General features: G+C 39.1%; 1 protein-coding gene across 1 annotated transcript; it reads left to right on the forward strand.

The window, feature by feature from the left end:
- The first annotated feature begins 133 nt into the window (after window positions 1-133).
- Window positions 134-6608, forward strand: LOC121911893 (protein snail homolog Sna-like). Its single transcript, XM_042433826.1, has 3 exons — window positions 134-413; window positions 3382-4011; window positions 4709-6608. Exons 1-3 carry the CDS (start codon window positions 335-337, stop codon window positions 4885-4887), a joined length of 888 nt encoding a protein of 295 aa, XP_042289760.1. The 5' UTR covers window positions 134-334; the 3' UTR covers window positions 4888-6608.
- The last annotated feature ends 8124 nt before the right edge of the window (window positions 6609-14732 follow it).

The following is a 14732-nucleotide window of genomic DNA, read 5'->3' on the forward strand; positions in this document are numbered from 1 at the left end:
GAAACCAGTTTTAAGTGTTTCCGTGCCTCTATAGTGAGCTGCTATCACCATTCATACACCTGTTTTGTTGGGGTATGCTGATTGACACGCAGAGCCCGCCCCCTGCGCTTGTCCTTTCTTTCTAATTGGTTCAACACTGGTGCGTATGGAAATCCCCCCCGCGCGACCCTTGGCTCACACCTGACCGTGTCCAGTCAGCGGGAGAAGGCGCGAGGCCGCAGGCAGACCGCTGTACATCAGCACGGTCTCTCTCTCTCTCCACCGGCGACAGCTGCTTCCGTTAACCGGCGGCTGTGGACCAGCGTCACTCAGCTCCTGTGAAGAGGGCGACAACATGCCGCGGTCCTTCTTAGTAAAGAAACATCAAAGCTGTAAGAAAGCAAACTATGGAAGGCTGAATTCAAACACAGAGGGTAAGACGCTTTCTATTGGCCACATCATCCGCGTGATTCATTTTATTTTAAAAAGAAGAATTTTAGAGGAGGAAAAGTTAAAAAAAAAAAAAAAAAACTCTGGTAGGCTATTTAAGTGGAGTTTTGAAGCAACAGTGACTGCTTTTTGAGTAGGCCTATTTATATTTTTGACTATTCTTACAAAATGGAAATTCTCATGTTGCCTAAAGTACGCCTAAAAACTTACTCAAAAATAGATAGAATATGATACACAACTGTTGTTTATATTACACAACAATATTACACCTGGACCTGCTACATTACTGCTTACAAATTAGTACAAAAATCATTCAGCACTGCAAGCCTCATGATGAGTCATTTCATTTTGATAGTTAAGTGCATTCTACTTCATTACTTCAACTTAACTTTGTTCTTCCTTTAAATTGTGAATGATAGGACTTTTATTTAAAATGGTTCAGTGTTTTTTATGCTTTCAGTTGTTTGAATCATTTCCCACCCACTGGTAATTTCCAATGAATTGTTTCAGCTTAATATATAGAAAGCAGCATTTTTTGGGGGGGTTGCACCTAATTGTCAGAGATGATTGTCAACAGAGATAAATAAACCTACTTTTTGAAATTAGAAGGTCAGGTTTTGTTTTCAAGACTCAGAGGCAGCCCTATATTTATTTATAATACATACTTATAATGTTTTAAACAAACTTTCCCAGTTTCTTTTATTTATTTTGACCACTTTTAGAAATGTATGTAAATAAAATAATGCTGTATTAAGGGAAATGATAGATTTGTCTGGCCACAAACAAAATAAAAGTAGTTTTGTGTTTAGCAGGTGCAGAATCCTTCCCAAAAGAGTGAGAGCATTGTCCCTAGGCCCTTGAGAGACCAGAAGGGCCCCATTAAGAAGCCTCAAGAGCCTAAGTAGCGGCCTTCCAGGCTCCTACTGACAAATCCCTCCTTCAACCTTTGTATTTGTTCCAATACAGTCCTTAAAGCGAGCATGAGCCTCCCCCTCCCCATGCCACTGTATTGATAAACTTCCATTACCATCAGAATGGGGACAAGAAAGAACGGCTGGTAATAGGACTGAAATCATATTCATTTTAAAGGAAAAACATTAAGTGATGTAAGCTGCACAAGCTTGATCTTGGGTTTTGCCTAAAATGGACCACTGCACCTAAAAATGTATCTTATTGATTTGACTGTGTCTGTGTTTATGTGTTCTAAACTGTCTTTGTGGAACAGTTTGAGTTTTTGGAGTTGGATTTGGGGTTTGGATCAAAATTGGAATTACATAGTTCTTCTCTCCTTCCACATGGTGGTGATATCAATTTTATTCTCAGAGACAGAATATCATACCTATATCGCTGAAATCTGGGTATACTTTGGAATAAGCATTTTCTCAAATATATGTTGTTTTAACACACACAGTTGTACAATAATAAATGTTATATTATAGCATAAAAGTATTGACATTTGATACCACAGTGATACCGCAAAGATAACAGTAATCTCCACAGTAACAAATGAACCGTGGAGTAACAAGTCAACAGCTGCAAGTGAGACTCTGTTAATAAGAACAACTGCAGGCATACAATCATGACAGCATGTGGAGCCATAACGTTTATTTTTAATAAGTGTATAGTGATAATTAATTTATAATAAATATGTATGTACTTTTTTGTGTACTTGAATATTTCTGTTTCATCTTTAATTTATACTTTACTACATTTATCTGACAGCTGGAGTTAATAGTTACTTTACAGAAAAGAATTCTACATACAAAACATTGTTAGTTTAGAACCCTTTTCACCTCAGTCAGCTGCTTTTGGTAGCCTTCAACAAGCTTCTGGCAGAATTCTTGTTGGACCTTTGACCTCTCTTTGGCAGAACTGATAAGAGTTCAACCAAATCTGTTTTCTTTCATAAATTCATCTTTTCAGGGCAGTCAGTGAGGTTGAGGTCAGGACTTTTAGAAGACTTTTCCAAAAGCCTAATTTTAGTTTGATTTAACCATCTCAAAACCACTTTTGATTTTTGTTTAGGGTCATGGTCCTGTTCCTCACATTTTATCCTCCAAACATACTGCTTGTCATTGTGGCCAAATAACTGACCACAAAACTCTCCTCCATGTGATCAGCAACAAACCTGAGTCGAGCTTTGAGGTGCTGATTTTGGAGCAGAGGTTTCTGTCTTTCACTGGTGCCTCTCAGCCCATGGCAGTCTAGAACATGATTAACTGAGGACAGTGGGACCTGTGTTCCAGCAGCGTCTACATTATGTGGCAGACCTGTTTTTTGGAGATTCTTGGATTATATTATGGATCATCCAGACCAATTTGGCAAAGAGACCACTGTACCCAGTACTTTGTAATTAAACAATTGATTGCACTGATGATCTTGGGACCTGAAGTTGCTTTGAGATGGCCCCTTTCACTTTCTCAGATATGTGCTGAGCTCTGTAGACTCTCTACCTAACATTTATAAAAGAAACCAAACATTTGTTATATTTTGTGACAAAGAAGTAAATTTCCCAATTATTCTGTCACAGCAAACAGAGCAGAAATAACTGAAATCCCCAAACTGCCATAAGTGTCCCTGACAAGTGACTGTAAACCTGTGACCACAACTGTCTGACAGAATTTGAATACAGGACTCTTACTTTATACCTTATTCTTAAATTGTGATGCTGGTTCTTTTACATAATTAAGGATGTGAAGACTTCTTCCACCAATACGTTGTCCTTATCAAATAATTTCTGAAATCAGGGAACACAGTGATGTAGCAGAGGAAAGCTGTGTGCACACAACAGTAACAACAGTAAGTACAGTAGGTCAAGGCTGAAGCAGGAAGTTGGATTAAAACAGACACTAGTGGTATTATTGTTTCTGATAGAAAGTGTGTGTGTGTGTGTGTGTGTGTGTGTGTGTGTGTGTGTGTGTGTGTGTGTGTGTGTGTGTGTGTTTTTCACAGATGCCCCTTTCAGCACCCATGTAGACTCTCTGCAGCACAGCGACAACCTTCCTCACCATCATCGTCCAGTACCGAGCCCACAGCTACGGCAGAGGGCCCACTCTCTCTCCACCTCCTCCTCTTCCTGTCCTTTTTCTCTCAGAGGAGACCGATTGCATATTCCACCCTCTCCAAACACCTCCCCTCTCTCCTTGTTAGATTCCTCTTCAGAGGTTTACAGTCGAGGCCCTGCAGAAGCCTACAAACCAGCTGAATCGTGTACCAAACTGAACCTGGAAGTCCAGAGTATGACAGCAGATCACAGGAGGAGAGAGAGCCTCCTTCCTCCATCCCTCCCTCTCCTGGCCCTCCTCCCTGGCATCCCTCCTGGCAGCAGCAGCCACGAGAACTTTGAGTGTTTGGACTGTCATAAAGAGTACTTCTTCTCAGGCTTGGCCAAACACAAGCAGCTCCAGTGTGAGTGGAGCACTAAGAAGTACTTCAGCTGTAAGTACTGTGAGAAGGAGTATGTCAGCCTGGGAGCACTCAAGATGCACATCAGGACACACACACTGCCCTGTGTGTGTAAACTCTGTGGCAAGGCCTTCTCCAGGCCCTGGCTGCTTCAGGGACATATACGAACACACACAGGTCAGTGAAACACACACACATTCACTTTCATTTTAGGGTGCCTTAAGCTCAGTAGAAAGTTACACTCTTTATTAAAGGGGCACTCCACCAATTTTACACATGTAGGTCACTTTACTAGTCAGGTTTAATTCTACTCAGCCTGTAGAAAGAGTTGTATAATGTCTCCTGTGTAGAGGAGCTTTTTCATGTCTGAGAAAATATACCCAGATGATGTCATAGTGATGTCATCAAGGTTATCTAAGCTCAGGCTTGGAGACTGCAAATTTACAACGGCAAGCCTGCGTTACAAACTGCATGACATTTAAATGATATGAGCATTTATGAGCAGGGAGGGTCTAACAAGAAGATGCTATTGGTTGCATTATGGAAAATGTAGATCCAGTGTTTTTGGATCTAGAATCACACTAAGGACAAAAAGTCAAGATATCTCAGCCTCTGCTGCTTTGATTTTTGACCATTTCTATTAAAAAACTGTCTCTTATGAGTCAACTTTATGGAAGAGGGATATTTAGTCACTGGAATATTGGAGAGCCTGGGAGAGAAGTTCAAACCCTTATAGAATTCTCACCACCACACACCTGGCCAATCACTGTATAAAGCTTGATTGTTGGTGTTATAAAAACAGGGAATTCATGGGGAACTCCCGCTCCCACCCCCCTGTCATTATGACTGACATGAATCTCTGTGTGTTCTGTAGGAGAGAAACCATTCTCTTGCCTCCACTGCAGCCGAGCCTTTGCCGACCGTTCCAACCTGAGAGCTCACCTCCAAACCCACTCTGAAGTGAAGAAGTACCAGTGTGCAAGCTGCTTCAAGACCTTCTCCAGGATCTCACTGTTAGCCAAGCACCAAGAAGCAGGATGCCCGCTGTCCTGACAGCCTTTAAACTTCAATACTGCAGAGTCAGCCTGCTCCAAAATACACTTCTGTCTTACTGTTGGCTGAACATCAGTAGTGTGGCTGCTGTCTGATGTTGGACAATCTCCAATGACCCTCTGGGATCTTTGCATCACTTGGTGTGTGGATCACAAAATCTGATGCCTGAGCAGTTGAACAAATGTTGTGTCACTTGATGTCTCTGTGATGTGATGACCGCCAGGGGAAGCCTGATAAAATTGTGTATTAACATCTGTAACTTCCTCTCAGAAACCATTTGCTTAGTTACCAAATGTATGTATACAAACTAACATTTTATAATAAGAGTTTAGTGTTGCACAGATTGAGAACACCACAACTGACTCATAAATGGAGCAGCCACAGGTGTATATTGATGATCTTTCTGCTCATATTTCCTGCTATTTAAACTGTTCAAAATAACTAACAGTGATTTTAGAACTGACTGACAGACTAGCACTAGTACTCTCAATTAGGCCAAGTGTTTACTAGACTGTCTCAGTCATCATGGAATCTTTTCAGGTGGAATTTCTTCTGTGGTTTAGGAATTGATTTATAGTCCAGTGTCAGATCACCTGTTGATGTTGCCACCACAATACTACTGGATGTACCACAAATGATCAGGCTGTATTGTGTTTTACTCATAGTCCTCACAGTAACTGTTTTTAAGCTCTGTCATTCTCTGTGACAGAGTGGTGATTGTGGTGAGCAGAAGGTTTGCAGTGGAGATGTGTGTTAGATGCATGTTTCTGAAAAGCAGCAGATTACAGAGTCTTTCTACAGCCTGCTGCATGTTGTCATCACAGACTTATAGGAGAAAATAAGCAGCCAAGCTGACCAATTACAGTTCTTAAAGTTTCCAGGTGGTATCTCTGTAGTTCCATGTTTGAGGAGGTGTACACTAGGTACAGTGTAGACTGCAGTGTGTGTGCACAGGTGCCACTGCCATGTCATAACTGCTTAATGCACAACTATAAATCCAGCTTTAGTCCACTGTCTTGAAAAGTGAGCATTCAAATGAGCCATACCATCACTCTGGCCAACATCTAGACATGTCCTTCAATAAAAACAACATGTAGTGGACACCTGGCTCTACCTAGATATTACCATTGGCTGTGTTCAGGGTCTGTATGGACAGGCTGTTTCTGTCTGGAGAAAGGCACACGTAAATTGGGACTATGAGAAAAACAGAGAGGAAATTTCATGCTATCACCCACAGTGTAGTCAGAGGGAGGGATTACTGAGGTCAGAGAAGTATTATGTCACCCTAACAAACAGCTGTGGGAATCTCTGCATTGATGATCACCCTGCATCAGGCAAACCTAGTAAGACCAACTGATCAAAGTCAATCCAAAGACACAAAGTGTTACAGAGAAAACTGAATTAACACCAAACTCAAGTGATGGTCATGTTACATTTATTCAGGTCAGGCTTCTCTCTCATCAGCTGGAGTAGCAAGTAGCAGACTGAGTATTCAGTTACATTACGTTAGTATTAAATCACAATAAGATTTGATATACTGTATGTCATCAAGTTGTTTTTTCTGCATAAAACTGCATTTTGTTTGACATGATCTTAAACTCTGAGTGACTAAAACTTTAGAAGTACTGTAAAAGCTTTGTGCTCTGTTAAAACAATGTTATGTATATTTTTGTATTAAAATGTGATTTTCAGCAGATAAGTGCTTGTTGACTGATAATAAAATCCTGAGCTTTGTATGTATTTGTTTCAGTGAGTGACTGTGTGGAGCATGAAATGTTGGTGTCAGTAGGGCAATTGACAGGAAGTCGTCTCTACACTGAAAGTGATATATCCAAAGGCATGTTCATTCTAAACATACAATTTTACATTCATTCTCATCAGTCTCCTGAAGGACTAACAAACATTTAGAAAGTATTCCCTATCTCATAATACATTTGCATCTTTTTGCTTGCGTACACACGTACACAAACATGCTGTTGATAGATTGACTCTCAGTCATGCAGATCACAACCACGTGAGTGATGAATGTGTCTGTGTCTATATATTGTTGGATCGACAAGTTGGATCGAAGCTTTGCTCTGTTGAATTCAGCTGGCTGGGAGCTGTCAGTGCCGTGTGCACATCTTTTTTCTGACTTTTACCTTCAGCTTTTTTGATCCAGCACCTTTAGAAGATTTTTGGATGTGCATGTCTTACTCTCTGTCAAACTGTCTTAAATCACTAGTCCAAAGCTAGTTATGACACAGACTTTGGAAGAAGTAAAGTTACATTACAACTTTTGACAAGTGATAACTCTTGACAGGGTGAGAATGAAAGTGCTGTATAGCCATTTAGCACTAGCCAGGGTTAGTTTCCAGACGAAATTTGCTTGCATATCATTATCACTCAAACATTATAGGGCTGGCAAATAGATGAAATGGTTATTTAATACATAATACAGGTTTTAAGATTTCTAAAGAGGAGCACAGAGACTGTTCCTTTAATGTGTACAGATAAGGGCGGCTGTGAGACTCTACTGTAAATCCTGTGTAAGAGGCAAAAATCCGTTAGAGATGGCAGTTGAAAAGGGACTCCACTGATTCCCCATGACTCATGGGGAGTAGGCTACTAATGAGCCTGTGTCTTCTGTTAATCAATGATGTCATACAAATGTCATCAGGGCTATCTAAGGTTGGCTTGGACACCACAAATTTAAAATAGATAACCTGCTTTACAAACTGGGAATGTATAGTTTGAAAGATATTTTTTGGAGCTAAAGTAAGGATGTCTCCACCTCTGCTGCTTCCATTTCGACTATTCTTTTTAAAAATCTATCTATCTATCTAGTGCCCCAACTTTATGGAGGTGTGCATGACCTTTGACCTCTTATCAGTGGATGCTGTGAGTGCTTTCAGTCTGATGTTCACACACAGCTGATGTTGTCTGTTTCTGTGTTCATTCAGTCTCTTGTCCAGGGACAGCGTCCTTGCTGTTTCATTCATGTAACTGTCACATGTGATGTCATGGTGATGTCATATACCACTCCAATCTTCCTCTCAGTGGGGGCTCCTGTCTTTAGGTGTTAATGGTTTGTGGTAAGTGCTGACTCCTTGTGACTTTAGGACTCTAGCTAGATGGAAAGGAAATATATTGCTTAATGCAGGTTTAGGAAATGTGTGCTTTGGTTAAATGGGTATCATCTATATAACAATGAAGGTTCCAGATACAGTGAACAATGCAACATGAAGCCATCATGTACAAGCAGATTAAGAGTGGCCCAGGAAGCTGCCATAAAGAAATTCCAAAATCTATATTTACATAATAAGAATTATCATTATCCATCAATAAACTAGGTGTATTGCCTTGGGCGACAATGTGCACCTAATCCAGCAGTTTGATAAAAAGATGATCCACATTTTCCACAAGCAGCAAGGTACTTGACTTGCTGTCACAATGTTGCAAACACTTGCCCTGCCCTACACCTGTAGCAGGAGTCTGAGCACCTGTTGTTTGCCCACCAGCATGGCTCTGTTGTGATGTAATGGAATCCTATGAATAGTAACTGTCTGTGGAACAAGGTCTAAATATTCCCAACCAGTCAGCCAGGTTCATTTTCAATACACACAGATGCTATTCTGAACCCCTGCAGTCCTATAAATACATGAAAAGCTGTTATATTAGGCATGAGGGCAGCTCTCCATCTCACAGTGTGTCAGTAATACAAGACAGCACCGCCGGATTTAGCCGCTATCAAGACATACAGCCTATTATTAGGCTACAATATTAGGATAACGGATACAGTAAAAAACGTGTGTGTATGTGTGTGTGTGTGTGTGTGTGTTGGATGAGGGGAGGCAATAGAAACAATGGCAATCAGATTATGTTGGTATTTTCCACAGTGAATGTGTGAGTGTTTCCATAAAGACCCTCACCACAGGCCCTGATACCCTGCAAATGACACTGTGTTACACTTGTTACAAGACATCTGCCAAAATGTGGAATAGGGTGTGTACGAATGTCTGTGTGTGTATGTGAGTGTGTGTGTGCTAATTAGGGTTGAAGGATGGAGAAGGTCAGATGCTATGGTGAAGTCAGATGAGGGGAAGCAGAGGGAACATTTAAGGTTGTGTTTAAGGCTTTATGAGTGACATTAATGCTGACTGTTAAAATGACATTTGAACATTTCCTTTTAATGCATATGGACGGAAATTTAAATATTTAAGGTGTGCAAGGCCTGCCTGGCATTTATTTACTTATATTTATATTTACTTTTAAATGTAGCCTACTTGGATTTTACTAAGTCAAAACTTGGGATTTGTTGTGCTCTCATGTCAAGTCTTTATAAAACAAAAGAAGGAACATTTTAGCTAATACACATTTTGTGCTCTAGTGAGCTCTGTTTTCTGTATGTGTTTGAATCAAAATGAATTAGTGTGTGTGTTCATGGCAAAAGTGTGGCTCAATGACGTATTTTTGATCTACAGCTGGGTTTGGGTCTGCACATGAGATTTGATGACAATATGAAAAATATAGAATATTACTAGACATATTCATTAAAAATGTACTCCAGCAATATCTTATTGCACCTCCATAAATTCAGATGACTCACAAGAGACAATGGAAGTAGCGGAGGCAGAGATATTCTGAATTTTGGTCCCTATTATGGGCCAAGCTCCAAAAACACTTGCTCCTACATTTCCCATGATGCAACCAAAAGCATGTTTTTATTATACCCTCCCTTGCTGGTAAACATTTCTCAAACCTGATGCCCCCTTGGCATGGGATTTGAGAAAGCCTAGGCTCTCTGTTATATGTAGTCTGACCCTGATGACATCATCAGGTTTATTTTCTTTATAAATATTATCCGGCTGTTGAAGTGCTCCTTTAAAACTAGTTAAAAGGTTGGGATGAGGAGAAAACTAGATATAAATTCACAAAACAGTGCAACCCCACCTCCTTAAAATTGTGTTTATATATTGCTGAAGAGCTTTGCCTGATGCACTTTAAAGAAAATGTTCTTGTTGCTTATTCAAGTGCTACGTTTTTGTACAAGACACAGAGGTTGTAGTAAGGTTAGGTTTAGTCCTGTTCATGTCACTGTTGACTTTTTCAATATTCAACCAAGAACCTTATGTTGCCTATAAACATAAACAAAAAAAAAAAGAAAATAAACAGATATTGTTGGATATAACAAATCAAACACAATATCAGTGCAAAAACATTCAGTATGAACATTTTGCAACTTTTCAGATATTTTTATAAAAAAAACCTTTTGTTATGTTAATGTGGGTGGCCATGTTTCAAATTGTATTTGCTGTTGGGAATGTGTTGCATATGAACATTTTTTATCAGACAGTGTTTAAATAACCTCATAAGCACAACATGATAGGTGGCAAACCAAGCAGCCACCACAATCATGAAACCGATGAACTTCCTTTAATCTGCTTGTCTCTTCTCCTGTGGAAGGTGCATCCTCACTAAGCCAAGGTGCAATTATATATTCATTTGCCGTAACAAAAAAATAAACAAACAAACAAACAAAAAAAGTTAACATGAATGTCTGTAATCATTAGATATACTCCCAGTATTGCAGTCTTGAGAAAACATTTCTAAACTTTCAATCCAAACTAGCATGCTCTAGTTAGTTTCTACCTTATTTATGCCAGTCTGTTTGGAGTTAGAAAATATGGGTGTACTTAATTTAAATAGAAATATAAAAATATAGATATATAATTTGCCTAAGACAACTTATTGGAAAAAGCAAAACTTTATTTACATAACACATTTCATTCAAGGTGGAAACACAATGTGCTTTACAGAGCATGAGCTACCAGGGAAGTTGCAACCACAAAAACAATGTAAATATTATATAATATAACACATCAGACATAAGTAAACACAGTTAAAACAAAAAGATAGTATATAAAAATAAATAATAAGATGTGGGTGAAAAGCCATTTAAAGTTAAAAAAAAAAACAAAAAAAAAAACTGGTAAAACAACACGTGATGGAACTCAAAATGTAAAATCAAGTAAATACTCTGCAATGCCATCCCAAGTCTCTGAGTTCATGTTTATGTAGGAGAAGTGAGAAAAGAATGGAGTGTTTTTTTTTTCCAGAGAGGTGGTGGTGGGGGTCTGCTGTGGTGGTGTAGAGACAGGCAGGAGAAATGGAGCTGGCTATATCTGTGCACTGCTGTGGAAAAGCAGCTCAGTGAGGTTGCAACAGGTGCTGCATGCTAACATTTCCAACTATGCCAAACCGAGCCATTACACCCCCGCCTCTTTTTCCACCACGACGGAAGCGTGTGTATGTGTGTGCAGTCATCTCTGTGTACATATTGTAACCCCACGTTGCGTTAAAGGGCTGTTTCACCCAAATTACAAAAACATTCTCATCTCACTTCCCTCTAATGGCATCTCCCCATGCAGATACTATAGTTTTGGTTTTATTTTGTCCAGGTGACATATCTGTCTCTGAGATTTCTGCCTCCAATGGAGTTTCATGTGGTTAGTTACCTGGTTTCCTTGAATAATCCACAAATTCTATTCATCAGCCTTAAACTACAGTATGATAAAGAGTTCATGTATCTACTTTCATTTTAAGGATAGTGATATCTCTGCAGTGAAGCATGTTGCTACAGATTTTTGAGACTGCATAATCAATTGATCAATCAATCAATCAATCAATCAATCAATCAATCAATCAATCAATTTTTATTTATATAGCACCAAATCACAACAAAAGTCATCTCAGGGCACTTTTCACATAGAGAAGGTCTAGACCATACTCTTTAATTTACAGAGACCCAACAATTCCCCCATGAGCAAGCACTTGGCGACAGCGGTACGGAAAAACTCCCCTTTAACGGGTAGAAACCTCAAGCAGGACCCAGCTCTTGGTGAGCAGCCATCTGCCTTGACCGGTTGGGTTGAGAAAAAGAAAGAATCTCTTCAAGATATGATGGTGCCTGACCTTTAAGGGCTTTGTAAATTAGGAGAAGGATTTCAAATTCTATTCTAGATTTTACAGGAAGCCAATGTAGCGAAGCTAAAATGGGAGAAATATTATCTCTTTTTCTAGTTTTTGTTAGTACACGTGCAGCTGCATTCTGGACCAGCTGAAGAGTCTTTATAGACTTGTTAGGGCAGCCTGATAATAAGGAATTGCAATAATCCAGCCTAGAAGTAACAAACGCGTGGACTGGTTTTTCTGCATCTTTGGAACAGGATGTGCCTGATTATTGCAATATTATGTAAGTGAAAAAAGGCAGTCCATGGAATTTGATTTATGTGGCAGTTAAAGGACATATCCTGATCAAAGATAACTCCCAGATTCCTTATGGTGGTGCTGGAGGCCAGGGTAATGCCATCCAGAGTAGCTATATCATTAGATAATGTGTTTCTAAGGTGTTTAGGGCCAAGCACAATAACTTCAGTTTTATCTGAGTTTAGCAGTAGAAAATTGCAGGTCATCCAGGTCTTTATGTCCTTAAGGCATGCTTGGAGTTTGTTGAACTCAATGGTTTCATCAGGCTTCATTGATAAATATAATTGGGTATCATCTGCATAACAATGACAATTTATGGAATGTTTCCTAATAATATTACCTAAAGGAAGCATATATAAGGTGAATAGTATTGGTCCAGACACAGAACCTTGTGGAACTCCGTGTCTAACTTTTGCCTTCATGGAGGATTCAGCATTAACGTGTACAAACTGAAATCTGTCTGATAAATAGGACTTAAACCAGTTTGATGCAGTTCCTTTAATGCCAATTAAATGTTCCAGTCTCTGTAATAGGATGTGATGGTCAATTGTGTCGAATGAAGCTCTAAGATCTAACAGGACAAGTATAGAGAGAAATCCTTTGTCCAATGCAGTTAGGAGGTCGTTTGTGACTTTCACCAGTGCTGTCTCTGTGCTATGATGTGCACTAAATCCTGTCTGAAAATCCTCAAATAAACTATTGTTATGTAGAAAGTCACATAACTGATTAGAGACTGCTTTCTCAAGGATCTTAGAGAGAAATGGAAGATTAGATATAGGTCTATAATTAGCTAAAACACCTGAATCAAGAGTAGGCTTCTTAAGAAGAGGTTTAATTACAGCTACTTTAGAGGACTGTGGTACATAGCCTGTTACTAAAGACAGATTGATCATATCTAGTAAAGAAGTGCTCACTAAGGGTAAGGCTTCCTTAAGCAGCCTAGTTGCGATGGGGTCTAAGAGACAGGTTGATGGTTTAGCTGAACAAATCATTGAAGTTAGTTCAGAAAAGTCGACTGGAGAAAAACAGCCCAAATATATGTCAGATTTTACAGCTGTTTCTAAAGTTTCCTGTGTTTGGGGATAAATCAGTGCCTGTTGAGGGCAGGAGGTGATGAATTTTGTCTCTAATAGTTAGAATTTTATCATTAAAGAAGCTCATAAAGTCGTTACTACTGAGACCTATAGGAATACATGGATCAATAGAGTTATGACTCTATGTCAGCCTGGCCAAGGTGCTGAAAAAGAATCTAGGGCTGTTTTTATTCTCTTCTATTAATGCTGAGTAATAGGCGGCTCTGGCATTAAAGAGGGCCTTCCTATATGTTTTAAGACTATCTTGCCAGACTAAGCGAGATTCTTCCACTTTGGTGGAACGCCAAATCCTTTCAAATTTTTGCGATGTTTACTTTAATTTACAGGTTTGGGAGTTATACCATGGAGCTAACCTCTTATGTTTTATTATCTTCCTTTTTAAAGGGGTGATGGAGTTGAGTGTTATTCACAATGAGCCTGTGGCACTATCAACAAGATTATCAATTTGGGAGGGACTAAAATTAGCATAAGAGTCCTCTGTAGTATTGAGACATGACATTGAATTCAGTACTGATGGAATTGCTTCCTTAAATTTAACTACAGCACCATCAGATAGACATCTAGTGAAGACGTTTTTGTCTAATGGCGTGCAATCCAGTAATAGGAATTCAAAAGTTATTAAGTAATGGTCTGATAAAATAGGATTCTGTGGAAAAACTATTAAACGTCCAATTTCAATCCCATAAATCAGAACAAGGTCTAGGATGTGGTTAAGACAGTGAGTGGGATTATTTACACACTGAGAGAAGCCATTTAAATCTAATAATGAGATAAACACAGTGCTGAGACTATCATTACAGACGTCAACATAAATGTTAAAAACCTACTATAATTATTTTATCTGTACTAAGGATTAAGTTTGATAAAAACTCTGAGACTTCAGATAGGAATTCAGAATATGGACCAGGAGGACGATACACTATAACAAATAGAACTGGCTGTAAAGTTTTCCAGGTTGGCTGAGAGAGACTAAGAACAAGGCTTTCGAATGAGTTATAATTAAATTTAGGTCTAGGGTTGATGATTAGGCTTGAGTTGAAAATGGCTGCAACTCCTCCTCCTCAGCCAGTGTCTCGAGGTATGTGAGTATTAATATGACTGGGGGGAGTGGATTCATTTAGGCTGACATATTCTTCATGACACAGCCAGGTTTCAGTTAGATAATATAAATCAATATGATGATCTGAGATTAAATCGTTTACTATTACGGCTTTAGATGACAGACATCTAATGTTCAAGAGTCCACATTTAATTGTCTTATTTTGTTGTACTATTGCAGTAGTGTTTTTAATTTTTATTAGATTTTTATGAATGAATCCTCTTCTGTTTACTTTGGATTTAATTGATTTAAGTGGTTGGGGGACAGACACAGTTTCTATGTGGTTTTGGGTGGGTAACTGCTCTAATGGAAGAGCAGATAAGCATGTAGGACTGCAGCTCTGCAGCTCTGCCTCCTGGTCTCATAATGAAAACACAACTACATTACATTCAGTGTTTTTCATT

Source organism: Thunnus maccoyii, chromosome 14 (genome assembly GCF_910596095.1).
Source record: "Thunnus maccoyii chromosome 14, fThuMac1.1, whole genome shotgun sequence".
NCBI lineage: Eukaryota > Metazoa > Chordata > Actinopteri > Scombriformes > Scombridae > Thunnus > Thunnus maccoyii.